The sequence below is a fragment of the Camelus ferus genome, chromosome 18 (genome assembly GCF_009834535.1).
Source record: "Camelus ferus isolate YT-003-E chromosome 18, BCGSAC_Cfer_1.0, whole genome shotgun sequence".
NCBI classification, from domain to species: Eukaryota; Metazoa; Chordata; class Mammalia; order Artiodactyla; family Camelidae; genus Camelus; species Camelus ferus.
In genome coordinates, this window is record NC_045713.1 from 14,538,068 (window position 1) to 14,560,203 (window position 22,136).

Consider the following 22,136-nt stretch of genomic DNA (forward strand, 5'->3'; position numbering starts at 1 on the left):
AACTGAACATTTCTCTTTAGTCTCCTTTCATCTAAAATACTCCCCCTGTCTTCTTATGTGTCTTTCAGGACATTGACTTTTGGGGGGAAGAATCCAAGCAGCTGTTTTCCCAAATGTTTTTGAGACTTATCCAGGATGGTGTATTTAGATTTAGTTTGTTCTTAACAGCTGTATGGTATTTCATCCAAAGTTTATGCCCCAATTTATTTCTCTACTCTCCAATCATTGAACACTGAGTCTTTTGGCTCTTCTTCAGTGTTATAAACAATGTTCTAATGCACAACCTTGTACGCAGATCTCCGTGGACACTTGGGTGGAAATTTTATGCTGTTGTCTACTTAGAGGTAGAATCAGTGTGGGGAGGTGTTCCAGCGAGGTCTTGCTGAGTAATAACTATCTCACAATTTAGAAGCTTGAAACAACAATTTGGTTTTTTTCTCTGACAGTTCTGAGGGTCGACTGGGTTCTGCCAGGATCTCAGGTAATACGGTGATCGGGGCTGGAGTTATGAGATGATTTCTTTGCTCCTACATCTGGGCTGGATGGCTGGGTCAGCTGGGGCCGGATTTCTTTCTTCACACAGCTTCTGCACGTGGTTGCATGGATTTCCTCACAGTATGGCCATCTATCCCAGACTTCTTACGTGGAAGCTAACTTCCCCCAAAATGTGGTTCCAAGGGGCCTGGGAAGAAGCTGCCAGGCTTCTTAAGACTATGTCTTGAGGTTTCCAGAACCATCACTCTCACAGCATTCTACTGGTCAGGCAAGCCACTGAGGTCGGCCCAGTTTCAAGGGGAAAGGAGGATATCCTGTCACTCAACGAGAGGAGTAGAAAAGAATTTGCAACCATCTTTTCTCTATCACAGAGGTTATGCTCATCAGCTTTATTAAATATCGCTAAACTGATCTCCAAAGGGTAAGTGTTAATTTACACTCTGGAATAAAAAGTCCAACTCCACTTAAAAAATTTTTTTTATTTAAAAAATTTTATTTTTTTGATTCAAGTGTAGTTAATTTACAATGTTAGTTCAGATGTACAGCAAAGTGATTCAGTTATACATATACATACATATATATATATTTTAGATTCTTTTCCATTATATGTAATTTATTTATTTATTTATTTTTTTGGTGGAGGAGGTAATTAGGTTCATTTATTTATTTATATTTAGAGGAGATACTGGGGATTGAACCCAGGAACTCGTGCACGCTAGGTAGGCTCTCTACCACTTGAGCGATATCTTCCCCTCTCCATTGTATGTTAATACAAGAAGCTGAATACAGTTCCCTGTGCTATAAAGTTAGGTTCTTGTTGTTTATCTGTTTTATTTAGAGTAAATAGATATTCTACATAATATCTATAAACTGTAATATCTATGAACTATAATATCTATCCTGTAATATCTATAAAATCCATTTTTGATGTTTGCTGACAGCTTGAAAGCCCCAGGCTTCCCTCTTTCCTTGTAGCCCACATCTGGGCAAGCTGATAGGAAGGCCCTGGTGCTCTCTCCCTTGCACAGGAGGGGAATTTCATTCAGGAAAGCCCTGGCCAGTGCGGAGGGGCCTCAGCCCAGCCTCACCCACTAACGCCCGGGAAAGCCCCTCCTTGCTCTCTCAAGCCATCTCAGATCTGCTTGAGAACCTGCCCTGCTCCCCTCAGAAGGCCTCATTATATGAGTCATCAATTCCATCTTATGCTCTTAGTGTGTGTGGCCTCATCGGCCTCCACATCTGACCCAGATTTTGGGTGAAGGGTTGATCCTTCACAGAGCAACCATGAAACGTACTCTGATCAGATCAGCAGAGCATCAATTTCATCTGGCCCACACCTGGCCAATATGTGACATCATCAGATTTTTTTATTTTTTGCTAATCTGATGACAAACATGGTGTGACATAATAGAAAAATTATATATTGGTCTCTGCCTTCAGTTCCTGGTACAAAGTCCCTCAATCCTTGTAAATAGGGATGCTAGGAGAAGTGAGGCGTTCGTTAAGTTGGTGTCAGTGAAATGGGATTTGCTAGAACTCATAACATGTGGTTTTGGGGAGAGAAAGGATAAGAGGGCAGGGGATGAAGAGATTTTGATTCCTGGTGGCCACATGTTCCCCCCTGGCCTGGAGAAGCAGCTGTGATGCACTGAAGTTACTAAAGGTAAAATTAGCAATGGAATTTAGACATGAATCCAGCTCCCAGGGAGTCAGTTTAGTGGAGACATAAGGAAATGAAAACTGATGAGAAAGAAGCAAAATGTTCAATCTGTTGGTTGCTATTATCTGTAATAGCTAAAATGAAATTCAAAGAGAGTGCTGGCTTGAAACTTGAGACTGGTCAGATTTCAGTGAGTCTGAGCTTAGGTCACTAGCCTAAAGCCTCCCTCCGAGGGAAAAGTTATGCAGAAACAACTGTAATTATCTCTAAGCCCTCAGATCACCAAAAATTTGTCAAGGTGGGGGAAGGACAAAACCAAGAAACTGCTGAAAGCAGGGGACAGTGTGGAGTTTTTCACTTTGTGAATCGTTATCGTCCCCTTCTTGAGGACCCTTTGCTGAAAGGGATTGTAAGAGTAACTAACTTGGGGGCTGTTCTTTGTCTTTGTTTGTTTTGTCTTTTTTTGGTGGGGGGTAGTAATTAGGTTTTATTTATTTATTTATTTATTTATTTATTTATTTATTTATTTATTTATTTATTTATTTATAATGGAGGTCCTGGGGATTGAACCCAGGACCTCGTGCACGCTAAGCACACGCTCTACCACTGAGCTCTACCTTCCCTCCTCCACACTGTTCTTTGGTTTTGAATCTGCAGAGCAGAAGAGCATGTTTGGGTTGATTCAGGACCCACAGCTCAGTATGAAATGATCATAGGTGGTTATACCCTGTCCAGACACACAGGAAGTTATGCCCAAGGGAACAGCCAGCCTACTAGACTAGATAAAAGCCACTGTCAGGTCCGATTACCCTGAGAATAAGAACTATCTGTCTCCCCCAATAAATTTCAAGTAGAACACTCCAGATGAAGGGGCCGGTAACTCTGGATGCAGGCCACCTGAGACTGGCTTCAAAGTGACCTGGATATTCGCCTACTGAATACACTCCTTACCCAGGTCATAGTAAAGGCTGGAGGGGCGATGGTTTGCCTACATACCCAGAAAACCTTACAGCTGCAAAACTGAGGGACATTTTAGGAAGCCTTATGAATTTGCTGTCTCAGATGTCCCTCATGGGTCTTACTTAAAAAAAAAAAGTTAATTAACAAGAAAATGGGGAAAGGCAGAGGAGAAAAATTGAGACAGGAGACAGGTTTTGGTAGGGTGGAAATTTTTAAAGGGTTATTAAGAAATAAGGTGAATAAAGTGAATATTGATGGAAGTGAAACAAAGAGGAAAAAGAAAGGGGAGGATCACGGGGCACGTACCAGCAGGGTGGAAAATGGGATGAATGAAATGGATGTTGATGGAGTACAAATGAAGGGTTTTTTTCTCTGGATGCTTTTTTGTAAATTTTTTTTGGGAGTAGGTAATTAGGTTCATTTATTTGTTTAAGTAATGGAGGTACTGAGGATTGAACCCAGAGTCTCATGCATGCTAGGCATGCGCTCTACCACTGAGCTATACCCTCTCCTCCTCAAAACAAAGGTTTTAATACAATACTATCTAAGGTTGGGTGGACTGAAGGAACCCCCTTCTGGCTTCCCAGTGTTGAAGGGCCCCAAACAAATTTGCTCTATCTACCCCAGTTTGTTGAAATTTAAAAATTGGAAGGTAGAGATTACAATGCAAACCTGACCAGCAATCACTTTGGGCAGTGGTTAGGCAGATTAATCAAAGTAAAGATTGACAAAGGGCTAGGGTCCCTTGGCTCAATCCCTCACCGGGGACCCTAACTTATTCTTGTTGGGGGACACTTGGTGGGGTTGGTGACATGCGTTGGTAAGGATTTACCAAAAAGGGAGAAGTTCAAGAACAAAGGAAAATTTAATAGGTACAAACAACAGCAGGCCACACAAGCAAGAGGTGCCTATGTGTCCACCAAGTGTGAATGTGCAGGGTCCTTTATTGGGGAAGGGGCTGTGAACACAAAGGGATAGAGGAACAGATTTCTGATTGGCTGTAGGTGAGGTAGGGAGCTTTGATATATGGGAGGACAGTGGATTTATGACTCCAGTAAGATGGAGACGTGGGCTGACACAAGCAAGGTCGTGGAATTTATGACTTGGATAAGGGGGAGACATGGGCTGTGAGAAGTCAGCCTGAGTGAGACCAGCCACTTCCCAAGGCTGTTAACTGTGCTAAGGCAAACACCCGTCAGGGGTTTACCTCCCAAAGAGGAGCAGGCAGACGCCTAAGGGCTGGAAGTTGGGGGTGGAGGGGGTTGTCATGGGGCCTCAGCAGGCACTAGTTGGCACTGCAATTCTTTTTTCTTTTAACTCTTTTTACAAAAAGTAATAAAAAACAAAAAGTGTTGGCCATTTTTCCCCTCTTGGATTGGCCCGCTCCCAATTCTCAGGAGCATACTATCTTTTACTACCTTTTTACTTTACTGATAAAAGTCTTGCATGTATATATATTTTTTAAAAACTGTTATTGCAGCATAACTGATATAAAATAAGCTGCACATGTTTAAAGTGTACCATTTGGTAAGTTTTGGGATATACTTACGCTCCCACCTAAAAGCATCATCATAATCACGATATTCATCACCTCCCCAAATTCCCTCATGCCCCTTTATGATCCTGTTACTGAACTCAGGTTTGGCTTGCCACTTGAAAAGTCAATATTCCAGAGACAAGTGTTAGTAGGAAGGTTGCTTTCATCAGGAAGCTGGCAACCTGGGGGGAAGGTGGACTCGTGTCCCAGAACTAGCTCTGAAGATTCTGCTCAGCCATAAACGTTTTTAAAGGGAAAAAGGGGAAGTGATCTCAGTTAATCACTAAGGTAGGGGGTCAGACTCATCACCATCTCTTATTGCGTGCAGGCTTGTCAACTCCTTGTGGTCTTTCTTTAGATGCTCTCTTGTTCACACAGTTTGTTCATGAGATTACTGAATGGGAAGCGGGGGAAAAGCCATCTGTTAATTACTTATTCTTCATGTCTATTTCTTTGATCTAAGGAAAGAACCAACAGGTTAGGCAAAGTATTGTGTGATCAAAGGATTTGAAAGTTGTGCTTGGGCTGGAGATTAGTTAAAATATAGCTTTGCTAAAGTGACAAGACAAAAGGGGCCTCCTGCAGAGAGTTCTTTCTTGCAAAGAGCTCTTTCCTGCAAAAAAACTGCTTACAAATCCCCACCGTCAGACATCACTCCATTTCTATGGGATCATGGGTGAAGGTCCGTCTTCTGTAACTTCTTCACACTGATCCAGGACTAAATTCTCAGAGTGGAAGATGTTGACATGGATCTGTAGTTTTTCTTTGGTGACAGTTTTAGCTGCCTGTTTACATAGATGGGCAGAGCAAGCTACAATTATTTTGATGCCCACAAAGACACAGATTATTATGAACAATAGTGTCAACCCCATTCTCTTAAGGCCAGTTCCTGGAATTGTGCTGACTGCAGGTTTAGTCCTGCTCAAGATGGAGCAGCCTGTGTCATGACTGCAGTTTGGTCATCATGCAGGTAGCTTTTTCCCTCTGGTGGCAGTTTAGAGTATCTGTAAAATGACCCGGGAATGTGCATCAGACCCTGGAAGATTCTGTGACTTTATTGTCCTAGTCATTAACTGCTTGCACCTGCTCTTTTGTGACTCAGGGAGGCCTGGGAGACTTCAGCTTTTCTACAGACAAGACGCAGGGGACATGGAGGGGTCTTTGCACTTGGTGGGAGAGCTCCCCATCAGGGTTCTGCTTGGTTTCAATTTCTCCCTCCTGCCTCCACCCAACCCAACCCAGACAACTACTGATTCACTTTCTATCATTTGTAGATGTGTTTGCATTTGCTAAATGTAAATAGAATCATATCATATAGTGTGATCTATTTTTTGGTCTAGCTTCTTTTATTTGTTTTCCCCATTAATTTTTTCTTGTTATGGTAAAATACACATGTATAAAATTTAACATCTTAACCATCTTTAAGTGTACAGATCAGTCATGTTAAATATACTCACATTGCTGTGCAGCCATCACCACCATCATCCCCATAGCACTTTTCAGTCTGTAAAACTGAAATTCTGATCCCATTAAATATTAACTACCCCTTCTCCCCACCCCAACCCCTGGCAGTCACCATTGTACTTTCTGTCTCTGTGGGTTTGACTACTCTAAGTACCTCATGTAAGTGGAATCATATAGTATTTGTCTGACATTAAGTCTTTTTCAGAAACCGTTTCTGTTGATTTATTTTTTCTTTTGAACAGGCCATATTTCCTGTTTCTTTGCATGCCTTGTGATTTTTTTTGTTCAACACCGGACATTTGAATCTAATAATGTGGTAACTCTAGAAATCAGATTCTCCCCCTTCCCCAGAGTTTGCTGTGTTGGGTTTTTGTGGGTTTTTGCTTTGTTTTTGTTTTTATTTTTATTTATTAATTAATTTATTTTTTAGTAGACTGTTTCTGTGACTGAGATGTGAACTCAATGTGTTCTTAGGTCTTTTCTGAGACTTCTGTTGGGCACATGCATTCACTTTCTGATTCTCCCCATGTTTGCAGAGGTTTGAAAAAATGTTCTAGTCTTTAATGTCTGACTCCTGAAAGGGGAAAATCAAAAAAAGAAGGGGATTAAAAAGGGGTCCCAGCCCTTTAAATCTCCTGACCAGTCACTTCAGCCAGAGGGGCAGGGGCTGGAGCAGTGGGGGAGGTGCAACAATGGTGGTGGCCTCTTTGCACCTGTGACCAGAAGTGATGATCAGCCATCAGAGCACAGACCGCCCCCCCGCCCCCCAATCTTTGGAGGACAGGGTCCTTTTTGCACACCCTCCTTCCTGCAAGCTCTCAGGGAACACCTGCACAGCTGCTGGCCACCGGGTGGGGGATGGGCCGCTGCTACTGGGCTGAGAGCTGAAACTGACTGAAATTAACTATTTATCCTGGTCTTCCATCTACATCTTTCCCTGGAAGTTGCAAGCCTTCAGAGTTCCAGAGTAGTTCCACCAGGCCAATTCTGCCAGTGCAGTTGTTGTCCAGGTGGGGAGACATATTCCATGATCTCCCCAGAATCTTCTCTGATCCAAAGCATTTTGCACAAGAGTGGGTGAAACAGTCAGGGAGTGAAGAAGGGAAGTTCCCAGGACTCCTTGATACAGGAGCCCCATGCACAGCGGTACCAAAACCCACTGGTGAAGCCCTGACTTGGCTGCAATTAGATTGAGAGAACAGGATGGAAAAGTGCAAGAGTTCACAAAATTATGGAAGTTGGAAAGTTTAAACAAGCTCTATGTAAAGAAGTTGTGTCTCCTTTCCCTAATGAGAGTGGTATTAAGTCATACTGGAGAACATTTTCCCTGCTTAGTATCATAAAACCAAAACCTGTAGATGGGGTCCCCATGGAGGCCACAGTTATGAATGTGAGAGTCAATGGTACTAAAGTAAAAGTTAGTAGAGTTGGAATGTTTGGTCAGACTTTATGTAAATTGGTTGTGCGTCTTTTACCTGAGTGCAACTATGGGGATTGACATTTTGCCTGACTGGGGGATGTTTCTCTAACTAGTCTTGTAAAACAGAAGGCATGCACATTTGCCCTTCAAGCAATGTTACTTGGATGTGCTAAGCAGGAACCAGTAAGATTGCCTGGGTCCACGCAGCATGGGATAGAAGTGTGGGGTCCCAGCAGGGACAAATTCTCTGTGCAGTAGCCCTAAGTGGACTGTAGACTGGAGCTTAAGACAAAAGCCCATGAGCACTCCCCAGCGACGACTACTGGGACTTTGGACAAGAGAGTTTCCAGGGTTATTTACCACCTTGCTATCAGCCATTAATTGAAGCTACCTTGATGACTGAAGGACATAAAATGATCTTAAAACCTGAAATACCCATAATGTCTATGGTGATGTCAGAGAAATGCTCTAATGGGGATGGCAGGGCCCTGAAGAGTCCCATAATAAAATGGAGATAGTTTTTACAGGATGGTGCTTACTGGGGAGAGCCTCACATGCAGGGGGCCTCTCTTCTCTGAGGACTGACTCTGGATCTGTGCGAGCAGCTGCCAGTTTCTGCCACTTGGACAGCCCTATAAACTGCTCTTGACTGACCAACAAATTGCTGCTTGGTTTGTGGACAACAATTCCAGGTGAATGGACAATATCCTCTTTGGAAGGCCACCACTCTGATCAAAGAAGGTGAAAACTAATCAGTCTGGTGGACTGAACTGTATGCTGTTTTCCTAGCTATAATTGAAGAATTGACAGTAGTGAAATTTCCTATGTTTTGGTTTCTCCTGACTCATCGTCAGGCAGGAGGGCAGTGGAAACCTGGCCTCTTTAAGGGATGCCCATATGGGGCCCAGTCCTTTCGGAATCACTATGGAAATTTGAGGGGTGCTTTAAAGTAGGACTCGGCACATCAGTGCCCATCACTGGAACCCCCTTCCAGGTGAATAAGCAGATATTCCCATCTGTTCACTTAAGGTGGCCACCTGGGCCTATGAAATAAGTGGACATGGGGTCACTGCAGCAATGTAGAGATGGGCTGAATCTAGACATGGTCCTCTTGTACCCTCAGAGGCACAAAATGCCAATAAGAGCTGTTCTGTCCTCAAGCAAGAGACAGAGAACAGAGATGGCTATGTGGCAGATTCCCTAGGGGGACGGCCTGGATAAAAACTGGCAAGTGAGACTCCTGCTGGTGTCCCTGGGGTGGGTGTGGCATGGCAGATGGGTCCTGACAGGAGCAGCCACCGACGCTGGACTGGGCTTTGCTTACCCAGTGATAGATGCAAATGCTCAGAACAACACAAAAGAACCAAATCAAAAGATATTGCACCAGCTTGGGTGGCCAATCATCATTTCTTCAGATCAAGAGCCCACTTTATAGCCCATAATGTCCAACAGTGGGCAAAGAATATCGTCCCCAGGGTACTAGTTTGGTAGAGAATTGAAATGGGTGGTTGAAACACTGGTTGTCCAAAGTGGGAGCAGTGGGTGGGGAATAGCTCCGTGAGTGCATGCTTAACATGCTCGAGGACCTGGGTTCAATCCCCAGTACCTCCATTAAAAAAAAAAAAAAAAAAAAAGACAAAATGGGGGCAGATAAAGCCTGAAAATCTGTCCCACTAGGTAGATCTCTCTGTTTCTGGCAGATCTGGGGAGATCACGCAGGGAGAGATGCTGGGGAGACTGTGCAATTCTTCCCCACGACAAGGAGGATGCTCATATAACAACTCAATTTTTCTTTCTTACTTCCTCCCCACGTCACCTCAACTTTCTTTCTTCCTACCTGATGCAGTTGTCATATGACCAGGGCTACAAATACAAGTGCCTGAAACAGCGATGATTCCTAAATAAGCGATTGCAACTATATTTAAAACCTTGTGTCAGAATTCCTAAGTATCTGATGGCGCAGGATGTGCCTTCACCCCCTCTGACCAGATTGGTACTAACAGTGAATGCAGCTATATCGATGGTGGTAAAGATAGCTGACCACTCTGCATCTGGATAACCTCAGTCTGTGGACCAGGGAGAAGGCACTTGGTACACTAGTATTGCTGCCTGTAATCTAGACCCGCACAGCGGCCGAACCTAATGTCCCTTCCAAAGGTGGAAGCATTTGGGTATCAATACAAGAGAGGAGGAATCGCAGCCAAGGGTAAAGTATAGCTAAGTGACTTATGTAATGAAGGAGATTCAATTTTACATTAACACCTCAAAAGAGTCTCAGAGGAAGAGATAATATTTTCTCTTAGCTCTATTATACTGGATGCCTGGAATGGTGAAGGACACAGGACAAAACAGTCACCCACAAGACGAGGAGAGAGAGAGGCCTTGAAATGGCAGGAGAAACCAGCGTTGCCTGCACCTTGGTCTGGGACTTCCAGCCACCAGAACCGTGAGGAAGTGAATTTCTGTGGTTCACGTCATCCAGTTTGTTATGGCAGCCCCAGCGGACAGGATCTCAGTGTTTAGTTTGCATCTCTAGCTTGCTAATCCTGCTCACTATTTATTTTGTTTAAAATACACGTGGGGTCCTGTCGCTGCTCTGTTCCAGAGACTGAGCTGTTTCCCTCACCTGCCCCTAGGCCAGGAAGTCCACCCCCACCTTCCTCCTCATCCCCTCCAGCTGCCCGGCTTCCCAGCACCGGGCTCCGCGGGGGGCGGCTCTGCGGGCCCCCAGGTCTCTGCCTCCCAGGTCTCCTCCCATTCACTCGCTCCTCTGCCCTGCGCTCCTGGCACGGGGCAGACGTTCCAGCTTCTGCGAGGATGTTCCTGGATTTTAAAGTCTAGAACCCGCAGAGCGCGGGGCACGGTCCTGTAGTAGCAACCGGGTCTGGGATCTAGGGATGCTAAGATCACCCCATAGGAGGCAGGGACCCGCGCAGCCCACGCGTTTGGGGGAATGAATTCGGGGACCGCATGTGAAGACTGGCGCCGCACTCGCGCACGTAGGGGAAGGGGCCGCTGGCGGAGATGGGCGGGGGGCGTGCTGGAGCCGGGTGAAGAGGGAAGCGTCGCAGCCTCCTGCTGCCAGGAAATCCAGCCACGCAGTGCGGCCCGAGCCCTGGGGTCTCCGGGAAGGGCGGCTGGAGAGGGGGAGGACGCCGAGCCGCCCCTCCCCCGGGCGGGGCGGAGCAGATGTGAGAAAGCAGAAGCTAGCGGCCCTCCGGGACGTCCTGAAGCTGGATCTGCGAAGAGAAACTTGCAGCCGGGCCCGGGGCTACTGGGGACACCACCCGGCCCACCCCATCTCGCTGAACGACTGAGGGTCTGGCCATTTTCCTTGCGGTGCCGTCGGCGCTTAGCCGGTGCGCCTGCCCCGCCCCGCCCCGCCCAGCCAGCCTCTCCCGTCCAGAGAAGGGACCGTTAGCGCGGACAGGACCATCCTGCTACCCTGAGAGGCCGCCGCCGCGGACCCGGAACCTGCACCTCCGCGCCCTTCCCGCACCCTCTCAGCCCTCCGGGCCCTCCGCTGGACGTCCCCGTGCCCCCTCGTCGTGCATCCCAGGGCCCCGTACCCACCCCGCGCGGCCCATCTCCTTGCCCACCCCTCGTACTCCGGCGCCGGGTCCCCGGCGCCTCTCCGAGCCCCTGACATTCTTCCCCAGATCTCCCGGGCGGCCCGGGTCAGGTCCCCACCAGCCACGCCGGCTGCCCGGGCAGGAGCGCGCCATGCTCCGGCTCCTGGCGCTGCTGCTCCCGCTGCTGCTGCTGCTGCCGCCGCCCATGGGCGCCCAGGAGCCGTCCGCGCAAGACGTGAGCCTGGGCGTGGTGAGTGCCGGGGTCCGCGGATTCCTGGGATCTGCTGTGGAGCTGGGAGAGGGAAGCCGGGGCCTGGACTCCTGGGTTCAGAAGAGGCTGCGGGTAGATTGAAATGTCCAAAGAGTGACCGGGGATGGGGACTGGGGACCTGAATTCTTGGATCCCTCAGGAGGTTTGGGCCCCGAATTTGGAAATCTGGAAAAGGGCTGGGGTGGGGAGGTGGGGACCTTTGGGTCCATGTGAAGACTGGCAAACGCGGGGCTGGAGGGCCTGGACCTTGAGATGGGGAGCTGGGGGCGTACCCTGTGCTGGGGACCCTGGGCTCTCCATGCCTGGTGAGAGGTGGGCTTCCAAGATGGTGGCAATGAGGGAGAGTCCCATCTCTTCGACCCATCCGGCTTCCCCTGTATCCTCCTATTGTCTAGGACTGGCTGACCCGCTATGGCTACCTGCCGCCACCTCACCCTGCCCAGGCCCAGCTGCAGAGCCAGGCAAAACTGCGGGATGCTATCAAGGTCATGCAGAGGTTTGCGGGACTGCCAGAGACAGGCCTCCTGGGCAAGTGACCCCCCACCCCCTCCCCTTCCCTGCCTCCACATCCAGCCTGACCATTATTTCCCACCTGATCGCAGTTTCTAAACCTCTGCATGCAATCATGGGTGTTTTGAAAATGCTCACCTCGGGGGTCCCAACCTAGGAGGTTCTAAGACATTCCTCTTTTAATAAATATTTATCAGCAATCTCTTCTTGATAAACGACATACGAGGTCATTTCAGGCTCCACTGGTATAGTGGTGAGCAAGGTGGGTGAGGTCCCTGCTCTCCAGGAGCTAACATTCTAGACACACATACACAGATCAAGGACAGAAATATGTAAACCAATTTCAGGTAGTGATGAGTGTTTTGGAGAAAATAAAATGCTAATGGTATTCAGGGGCTGGGCTGGTCAGGGCAAGCTCCTCTGAAAGTTGTCATATGAGTTGAGAGGAGCTCATATGATGTTAAGAATTCATAGGACCCAAAGAAGAGGAACCAGTAACGGGAAGGTGTGGGAGAAGAGTGTCCCAGGCAAGTGCCAAGGCCTTGTGGTAGATATAGGCTTGCATGCATAAAATGAGAGAACAGAAGAGCTAAGCAAGAGCCTGATCAGGGGGCCTTGAGAGGTGCTTGGGTTTGATTTCAAGTGTGATAAGAAACCATGAGAGGTTTTGAAGAAAAGAGACAACTCGATCTGATTTGCAGTTTTAAGCTTCTTCTGCTTGCTGATGGAGAATGAAGGGTGGGGAGCATGGAGACCAGGAAGGAGGCAGGTAGTGTACAGGCAAGGATGTGATGGGAAGCAGTTGCATCCAGGGTATATATTTTGGAGGAAGAGCTGAGAGGCTCATCTGTTGGGCTAAGTGAGAGGAAGAGGGAAGTGGAGGGATTCTGTCCAGCTACGAGGGAAGGTAGGACTTTTCCCTGTCCTGTCCACTGCCGAGCAGTGTCTGGTGTTGGGATGTGCTCAATTGCTTTTTTTCACCTCAACCAACAAAGTGAGGTTTGACTTTCATTGGGAGATGAAGGGGCTGCTGGAAATGGCACCCAGCAGGGAAAGGGGATTCCAGGCCACCTAACTGGGGAAGTGCTTGCTATCAGAGACCCAGCTAGCCCAAGGACTTTGAACTTTACTTGGATGTGATGGGAACTTGGGAGCTAGGGTGTGAGGTTTGGGCAACCCCCCTGAGCGGGGGATTCTAGCCTCAAAGACAGGAGTTTTCACTGCACCCCCAGTTCCTTTCTCTAGAGTCCAGCTACGAGGGCTCAGGGGAACGGGGTGCCCAGATCTTGGCTTGAGACTCTGGGCACCACCTGGCGGCAGCCATTCCATCCAGAGCCAGGTGCAGAGGGTGATCCTACCCAGAATGGCAGTGGCATAATTTGGTATGAGCTGCCTTCCAGAATCAGACTGCCTGGGTTCAAATCTAAGCTGTGGGGCCTTCTTAGGTAGGTTTTTGAAGCTGTCTGAGACTCAATTTCCCCACATAGAAAGTTAGCTGGTACTACCGCTGACTCCTCTTCACTGCAACCTCTCCCACAGACCCGGTGACAGTGGCCACCATGCATAAGCCCCGCTGCTCCCTGCCCGACGTGCTGGGGGTAGCGGGGCTGGTCAGGCGGCGGCGGCGGTATGCTCTAAGTGGCAGCATGTGGAAGAAGCGAACCCTGACATGGAGGTAGGTCCCAGTGCCCTCTCTCACCCTGGGCCTACCTGTTGGGCCCAGCTTCGAATGGCTGCTTTATCTCTCCTCTGCGCCCCCTTACTCCCCACGCTTCTTTCCCCAGGGTCCACTCTTTCCCCCAGAGCTCAGCACTGAGCCAGGAGACAGTGCGGACCCTAATGCACCATGCCCTGACCACCTGGGGTGTTGAGTCAGGCCTCAGATTCCAGGAGATGGGTTCTCAGGGCCCGACAGAGCCTGACATCCTCATCGACTTTGCCCGGGCCTACCATCAGGACAGTTACCCCTTCGACGGGCAGGGGGGCACCCTCGCCCATGCCTTCTTCCCTGGGGAGCACTCCATCTCTGGGGACACTCACTTCGACGATGAGGAGACCTGGACCTTTGGGTCAAAAGGTACAATCTCCCCTCTTCTAAGAGGCCCTCTCCCCAGATCTGTCTGTCCTTAAGAATTAAGTTTAAATTACATTTATTGATGGAGGCTGTATCTGTTGGGCTTCTCCAGAGAAATAGAACCCTGAGAGGGAGAGAGAGAGAGAGAGAGAGAGAGAGGAAGAAAGAGAGAGAGAGTGTGTGTAAAGTCATTTATTTTAAGAAATTGACTCATAGGATTGCAGAGGCTGGCAAGCCCAAAATCTGTAGGGCAGGCCTACAAGCTGGAAATTCAGGTGAGATGGGATGGTGCAGTTCTGAGTCTGCAGAACAAGCCAGCTGGAAACTCAGGCTGGATTTCTATGTTGCAGTCTTCAGGCGGAATTCCTTCTCCAGGAAACCTCAGCTTTCACTAGTAAGGCCTTCAACTGATTAGATGAGGCCCACCCACAGTATGGAGAGCAATCTGCTCTACTTACAGTCAACTGATTAAAGATGTCAATTTCATCTACAAAATTACTTGCACAAGAACATCTAGATTGGTATTTGATCAACCAACAGGGCACCATAGTTTGGCCAAGTTGACACAGAAAATTGCCCATCACAGAGACCTGTCAGGTGCTTAATGCCATGCTGGGGCTGAGGACTTAAAGGGGCAAAAACACAGCTCTGGCAGCAGCTGAGTCAGAAGAGTAACAGGCAGTTGTGACACACGGTGACACAATTATGGGAAATCATAGCAGAGGAAGTCCTCAAGCCTGGGGGGTGCTGCAGCAGTGAGGTTTTGTTTGTTTGTTTGTTTTGTTTTTTTACTGGAGGTACTGGAAATTGAACCCAAGACCTTGTATATGCTAAGCATTCACTTTACCACTGAATTATAACCTCCTCCTGGGAAGCAATGACTTTGTTCATTCCACATATATATACTGAGTGCCAATCAGTGCACAAGGTCCCACTCTCCCAGACTATGCAGGGTGCGGGTGGGGGCGGGAGAACACACAAGAAAGCACCTGCCAGTGAGCTGGCTGAGGCCAGGAGAGTCAGGGGTGGGAGCACTGGGGTGAGAAATGGCCTGGAACATTCAGGGCTAGAAGGAAAAACTGTGTTGGGAGGGGACTGCGGAGGATGGAGGGTAGGTCTTATACCACAAAGGGCCTTGGAGAGTACATGGATGAGTCTGGACAATAGGATTCTGAAGGTGGAAGGTTGTGCATTCTAGAACTACTACTGGCTGCTGTGGGGGGCAAGATAGGGACAGTGCGGTGTGCAGGTAGGAAGCCGCAGGGTCCAAGTAAGAGATGGGGGTTGGGAATGGGGATGAAGATGAGGGCAGAGGATGGGCAAAAATTGGGATCTGACTGGATTCTGGGGGCAAACAGGGTGGGGAGTGTTGGGTACCGGTCAGGTTTCCAGCTCAGGGCCCCTAAAGGATGGTGTCCTGTTCATGCAAGTGGGAAGTGTGGGAGGAGGAGGAGCAGGCTGGGGAAGGCAGGGGTGAGTTCAGGTTGGGACATGTATCTGCAGTGCTGGTTGGCTGGTTGGCGCAGGTGGTGCATTGGTGGTTGAGGATCTTGCTCTAGAATGTGGATTCCTCCAACTTCACGCAGGTTCCCCTGAAGTGGAGCTTGAGAGGGAAATTTGTGTGCAAGTAGTTTCTCAGGGGGCACATTCTCAGGGGAAAGGGAAACAGGAGAAGACTGAGGGAAAGAAGCTAAGCAAGAATGTGGTCTCAGCTGGAAGGGAGCCTGATCCTGCGGGGAACTCTGCAGCAGAAATAGTACTGTGGGGTTGGTTCGTCCTGGAGGCAAGAGGCACAACTTTTCCAGTCCCTGATCAGTCAACTATGGTTGCCAGCTGCTGGGGTAGGCTGGGCCAGGAGGGAGGGCCATTTTGTGGGGAAGGTAGCAGCTGGAGGCTGGGCACACAGGCTCGGTAAGGACTTGGGTGAGGTGCAGATAGCCTTCACAAATCCACAACAGTGAGGCTGTGTGATGCAGCACGTGAGAACTTGGGTTTGCAGCGGAACTCAAGCTGCCTACTTCATGTATAAATTTCTTGACCTCAATGTGCTCAGTTTCCTCATCTAAGAAATGGGGATAATCACAGTACCTGCTGGTACCACGGGCTGGCAGACTGAATGAGTCATTCACCAACAGCTCTCAGCATGGGGCCTGGCACAGAGTAGGGCTCCATTCACTGCCAGCTGCTATGAGCTGGGCCTAGTAGCAGAGAGTCGTTGGTACTGGGGGTGGGTAAGGTTCCAGGGAGTGAATGTGGAATGTGAAGGTTGAGTGCAGAGCAGTGGAGAGTCCCAGAGTTAAGGGGAGGGTGGCAGGGAAGGTGGAATTCGAGGAAATGGAGGGGAAGAAAAAAAAAAAAAACAGGTTGAAAGGTGATTTAAAACCAAAGCAAAGGAGGAAGTGGTCAGCAGGGAGCAGGGCAGCAAATCAGTCCAGTAAGTTACTTAGGCCTGGATTTGGTCATCTGGGGACAAAGTAACCTGTAGTGCCCACAGGTTTGGTGGGTGGGGGAAGAATCCAGACCACAGGGGCATGAGAGGAGCTGAGGAACTGAAGACTGATACTCACTGAACTCAAAGAACTTGCTTTGGAGGGAGAGGGTGAGGGGCAGGGTAGGACGGGGGTGTCTCAGGATGAGGGAGCCTTGAGCACTCAGGTGCGGTAGATGAGCCAATAGAAAGAAAGGGGTGGGGGTGGATGCATGGATCGTGGATTGATGGATGGATAAATGGGTGGATGGATGGACATGGATGGATGCATGAATGCAGGGATGACGGAGGGGACGGGGATTGTCCTTCTCCTAAAGAAGGTGAGCGAGGCCAGGACCTTGAGCAGGGCAGCACAAGAGGTAAGAGATGAGCATGGGGAAGGTGAAGCTATCTGCCCCTCTTTCAGATACACAGGAAGTCACAGATTACATCAGTGGCCAGTCTTGATGAAATAGGAAATACATTTGTCAGCGTTTGTCATCAAAGAGTTGGGGGTTGGAGCTGGAGCTAGGTAGTGGCTTGAGAGGCTGTGGGTCTAGAATTGAGGCTGAGTGGAGAGAGCAAAGGAGCTGCCCGCTGAGGTCTTGGGCAAGGATGAGAGGAGGTGCCGAGGACTCCCTTAGACGGGCACTGGCAGTCTCACGGGGCTGTATCTGCACAGTTGTGAAATTTCCCCAGCTGAATATCATGACAAGGGTGCAAGGAGGGGGTGTGGCTAAAGGAGAAGCAAGGTAGGAAGAGGGGTGAGATATGAAAAAGCTCTACCTGACTAAGACACCAAACTTCCTCCAATTTCTTAGAAAAAGTACTCCAAGCAATGAGAACACCCACAGTCAACATGGAAATTCATTAGTACTTAGGAGTCTGACCAAGATGTCCGAAATCACTGCTGAAAGGCAGGACAGCACAGCCAGAGTGCCAGCCGTGTCCAAGCTCTGCCATATAACTTGACTTCTCTGTGCCTCAGTTTCCTCACCTGTAAAATGGGGAGAGGATGTAGAGATTTGTGGAAAGTAAATGAGGACAAGTGTTTGCTAGTCCTCTTATGTCTTACACATTTCATGCTTAGATTCTCATCTAGTGGCCATAAGGGGCTGAGAGAAATTGGCTTTTCAGTTCACTGGGTTACTTCCAATAAACCCACTTTCAGCACTGCTCACTCTAGTTAGAAATTTCCCTGAAGCAGATCAACATCTGGGGGAATCTGTGCCTCCCTGTGGGGGCTGCTTGCCTCTCTCGCTTTGTCCTTTCTTGGCCTCTCACTGGCTCATAAATCGATGAGGAGCTGGGGTTCAGCCAGCAGCTGGGTGCGTGGAGAGGCTAGGTCTTGCCTGGCGCCTGGGCTGGGTCCCCAAGAGAGAGACTTCTGTGGTCAGAGAGGCTGCGCGCCAGGCCAGCAGGCTGTGGTCGGAGAGTGCCTGCTGGGGCTTCACATTCTGAGACTGATGGAGGCTGCAGTGGTGGGGAGGAGAAGTGAGGACCCCAGGGAGGTGGGAGTGGAGGCTGTGGGAGAGGGAGATGGGGGAGGGGAAATAGAGGACTGAAGGGTTGTGGGAGCTAGAGGAACGGGGATGGAATGAGGGGGGGGGGCAGGAGAGGACCATGAGGGTGCGAGTGGGGCCAAGGAGTCTGACCAACATTCCCTGTGGGTGGAAGTGGGAAGGGTGGGGAGGAGTGGGGGGCCTCTGCCAACAGACTGGAGCTATGGGAAGGGGGTACTCCAAGGGCTGGGGCTTCCTCAAGAGAACTTCATGCACCCTGAGGTTCCTGCTCTCTACAGAATGTTTCTGTAGGCTGCCTTCCTGGAGGAAGGGGCTACATCAGAGTAAAGTACTCCTTCCTCTGTCCACACTGTTTCCTCTTGCCCTTTCCCTAACATGCTCTGTGGGTCTTTTCAGCCCGGCACCTTAGGGTCTAGCGTTGCCATACAAGGCTACTCAAAAATATTTACGAAATAAGCAAACCCATAGAGGATGGATAAAAGGGCTCAGGGAGGGGTCTGAGCAGAAGAAGCCATGGCCACCTCTGAGGGTCTCCTGGCTGTTTCTGTCCACCAGAAGGCCCCACTCCCAGGGGCTTCCTGGTTGCACTGGGAGGTGCGGGCTGGGGGTGAGGCACAGCTCCAGCCCAATCTCCCTCCCTCCCCAGATGGTGAAGGAACCGACCTGTTTGCCGTGGCTGTACATGAGTTTGGTCACGCCCTGGGCCTGGGCCACTCCTCAGCTCCCGACTCCATCATGAGGCCCTTTTACCAGGGCCCAGTGGGCAACCCCACTGAGTACCGCCTGTCCCAGGATGACCGCGAAGGCCTCCAGCAGCTCTACGGTATGGGGAGTGATGGGGTGACTGCCTGGTGTTCGCCTCGGCAGGGTCAGGAGACCCATGCCTCTCTAACGCTCTCTCCACAGGGAAAACACCCCAAACCCCTTATGACAAGCCCACAAGGAAACCCCTGGCTCCTCCTCCCCCACCCCCTGCCCTGCCCCCGGACAGGTGAGTCCCCCGCCAGCTGCGCGGGCTTGGGTGAGCTCCCTAGCCTGAGTGTCCTCCTCCATGAGATGGGCATGGTAAGAGTCCCTGTTATCAAGGTTAAGGAAAGGGAGGAGGAGCCCCCTACCTCTCTCTGCTCACCTGTCTTCTCCTCAGCCCCTCCCAACCCGTTCCTGATCGATGTGCTGGAAATTTTGACGCCATTGCCAACATACGAGGCGAAACTTTCTTCTTCAAAGGTGAATGACTTCGGGTCTCTGGACCACATATAGTTGGTTTCCTCCCCGCTAAGGGTGACCCACCCAGGCTATGGGGTTCCCAGGGATGCGGAACCTTCAGTGCTAAAAAGGAGAAAGTCCTGGACCAGCCGGTCGCCAGAGACACACTGCACCCTTGATTTCCAGATGGAACTGTCTGCCCATACCTGGGAGGGGAGACCTAGCCCTGTGTCCCAGCTACCCACTGGGGTGGGGAGGGAGGAAGACCGCTTGCCATCTCACGCCCGCAGGCCCACCCCTTCTGCACCGCAGGCCCCTGGTTTTGGCGCCTCCAGCCCTCGGGACAGCTGGTGTCCTCCCGGCCCGCCCGGCTCCACCGCTTCTGGGAGGGGCTGCCGCCCCAGGTTACGGTCATCCAGGCCGCCTACGCCCGGCACAGAGACGGCCGGATCCTCCTCTTCAGCGGTGAGTAGGGGCCGGGGCCGAGTTGGCGCCGGGGGCGCGGAGCTCGCCGCTCACCCGGCCGCCTCCCCGCAGGCGCGCAGTTCTGGGTGTTCCAGGACCGGCAGCTGGAGGGCGCCGCGCGGCCGCTCGCGGACCTGGGGCTGCCCCCGGGGGGGGCGGTGGACGCCGTGTTCTCGTGGCCGCTGAACGGGAAGACCTACCTGATCCGGGGCCAGCGGTACTGGAGGTACGACGAGGCGGCGGCGCGCCCTGACCCCGGCTACCCACGCGACTTGAGCCTCTGGGAGGGGGCGCCTCACTCCCCCGACGACGTCACTGTCAGCAACACAGGTGGGAGAGCGCGCGGGGACGGTCCCGAGGCCCCGAGGGATGCGGAGCTCGCGGCGGGACCGGGGGTTTTTCGCAGAGCCGCGGGGAGAAAGCGGCCCGGTGGGAGGGGGCGGGGCTCGGGCGGGTCTGGACCAGCCCCCAAAGCCCCTGCTCCCTCCCCTCAGGTGACACCTACTTCTTCAAGGGCGCCCACTACTGGCGGTTCCCCAAGGGCAGCGTCAAGGCCGAGCCGGACTCCCCCCAACCCATAGGCCCTAAGTGGCTGGACTGCCCCGCCCCCAGCGTTGGCCCTCGCGCCCCCAGGCCCCCCAAGGCGACTCTTCATCCTGGAGCCTGCGACTGTCAGTGCGAGATCAGTCAGGCGGCGGGGCGGCCGTCCGTGCCCCTCCTGCTGCCCCTTCTGCCCCTGCTGCTGGGGGGCGTCGCCTCCCGCTGAGGTGGGACCCGTTGAAATACAGATGGGGCCGGATCTCCCACCGCGGGCCCTTGGGGATAATTGTGGAAACCTAGGTCCCGGGCTGGGTGGAGCTCATCGAGGACGCAGCTGGGCGGATGCAGGTGGACCTACAATCAGGGATGAGCTGGAGGGCGGTGACAAAGGGCTGGCCCTTGGCCAGGTCACTGCATATAGTCCTTTCCTCACCTCGCCCCTGGAAATCTGGACTCTGGCTGCACTGCAACCTCTGAAGACTCTCCTTCTCCCGGAACACCTAGCCTTTCTTGGAGCTCAACCAGATGACTCCCTGTAGCTACGGTCCCGCCTGGCAACAACAGCTGTCCCAAGCCCTTTGGGTCTCTACAGGACAGGCCTGGTTGGAAAAATGAAACTGAGCCTCCCTCTCTACCGGCTGCTCTCAAGTCTCTCATCCTGTCCCGCTTCCACCACATCCCAGTCAAGGCCACATTGGTGGGGTCCCCACCCAACCCTGACCAGCCCCAATCACTAGTGTCCCACATCCTTGTGCCATCAGTGGCCACATGGATGACACTCCACAATCCAGCCCACCATGGACTTCTTTCTGGTCACCACCCTGGTACATGAAATGCCCACACTTAAAATGACACACTTCTATACCTAAACTATCCCTCACACCTCCACACGAGTGGGTGCCGCCTCCTCCAGGATAACTGCTAGCCTGCCATCAGCTCTGTGCTCGGGGGAGACAGTGGACTGGTTTCCTCTCAATCTAAGGTCATTGCCTCTTCAGCGCTCCTGGGTGGCGAGTAGGTGGAATCTTGTCCACCTCATTGACCACCCCCCTGCAACTCCCTACAGCATTTAGGATCTAAACCAGTGCTTCTGCAACTATCTTTTTGGAATATTCCACACAAGAATGATCCAGGGGACTTAGAAAGGAGTTCCCATGCCTGCACTCTGAGTCCTCACTCTGGGCTGGATGAGGGGCAGAATCTGCATTTGAAAGAGCTGGGTGGTGAGTGGCCCTGATAGGCACGTGAGCTGGGCCAGCAGCTGCCATCTCTGTGTGTGATTCTTGATGCTTTTCTGTGTCTGTGCCGTGTTCTCCCTCCCAGGGGCCAACCTCTTCATGTTCCCTCCAAAGCCAAGCTGATGGCCTTGGTTGAGACAGGCCCACCCTGCATGGATGGAGTCACTTAGCATCCACTTCTCAGGATGCCACTCAGCCTCAGTGACCCCACAGTGCTGCCCAGAGCTGAGGCTGTGGGCTGCAGCCTTGCCCACCTTGGTCACAACGAGCAGACCAGTAGGAGGGCCACAGCCAGGTGTCTTGAACCAACCTGGGACATGAGAATTCTAAGCCACCAGAAGGCCATCCGGGCCTCTGTCAGGATCCTTTTGAAGTATGAGGAGGAGGAAACTTGGATTTTAAAAGCTTGTCAGCCCCACCAGGAGGCAATAAAAATGAGAAAGCCCTTCATTTCTTCTGAGCATTGATGGACTTGGGGTGAAGTTTGGTAGCAGGGACTTGACAGCCATAAATCACTCTGTTTTGCAGAAGTGGCTGGAATCCAGCATTGATGGACAGCAGGAAGGAGGGATGGGAGGGGAACGAGCGGGAAGAGGAATTGGAGGGAGCCCAGAGGAGGGATGTGTGGTGTGAAATTTGAGGCTGTTTCTGCTACAAAGGAAATTTCTCCTTTCCTAGCCTTTAAGACTTTATTAAGAAGCTACAGAAAAATGCTACCTCAGATTGAATTATAT

The 22,136-nt window shown here is 50.9% G+C and overlaps 1 protein-coding gene across 2 annotated transcripts; it reads left to right on the top strand.

Moving 5' to 3' along the window:
- The first annotated feature begins 10,507 nt into the window (after nucleotides 1-10,507).
- MMP25 (matrix metallopeptidase 25) lies at nucleotides 10,508-21,852 on the top strand. Of its 2 annotated transcripts, XM_032461107.1 has the most exons (11): nucleotides 10,508-10,895; nucleotides 11,196-11,358; nucleotides 11,775-11,907; nucleotides 13,429-13,564; nucleotides 13,674-13,966; nucleotides 18,600-18,776; nucleotides 18,860-18,944; nucleotides 19,098-19,180; nucleotides 19,472-19,624; nucleotides 19,697-19,954; nucleotides 20,119-21,852. In XM_032461107.1, the coding sequence occupies exons 2-11, from the start codon at nucleotides 11,260-11,262 to the stop codon at nucleotides 20,388-20,390; spliced, it is 1,689 nt and encodes a 562-aa protein (XP_032316998.1). In that variant the 5' UTR covers nucleotides 10,508-10,895; nucleotides 11,196-11,259; the 3' UTR covers nucleotides 20,391-21,852. The 2 variants fall into 2 exon arrangements, with proteins under 2 accessions (XP_032316998.1, XP_032316997.1); XM_032461106.1 differs by having other exon boundaries at nucleotides 10,508-11,358.
- The last annotated feature ends 284 nt before the right edge of the window (nucleotides 21,853-22,136 follow it).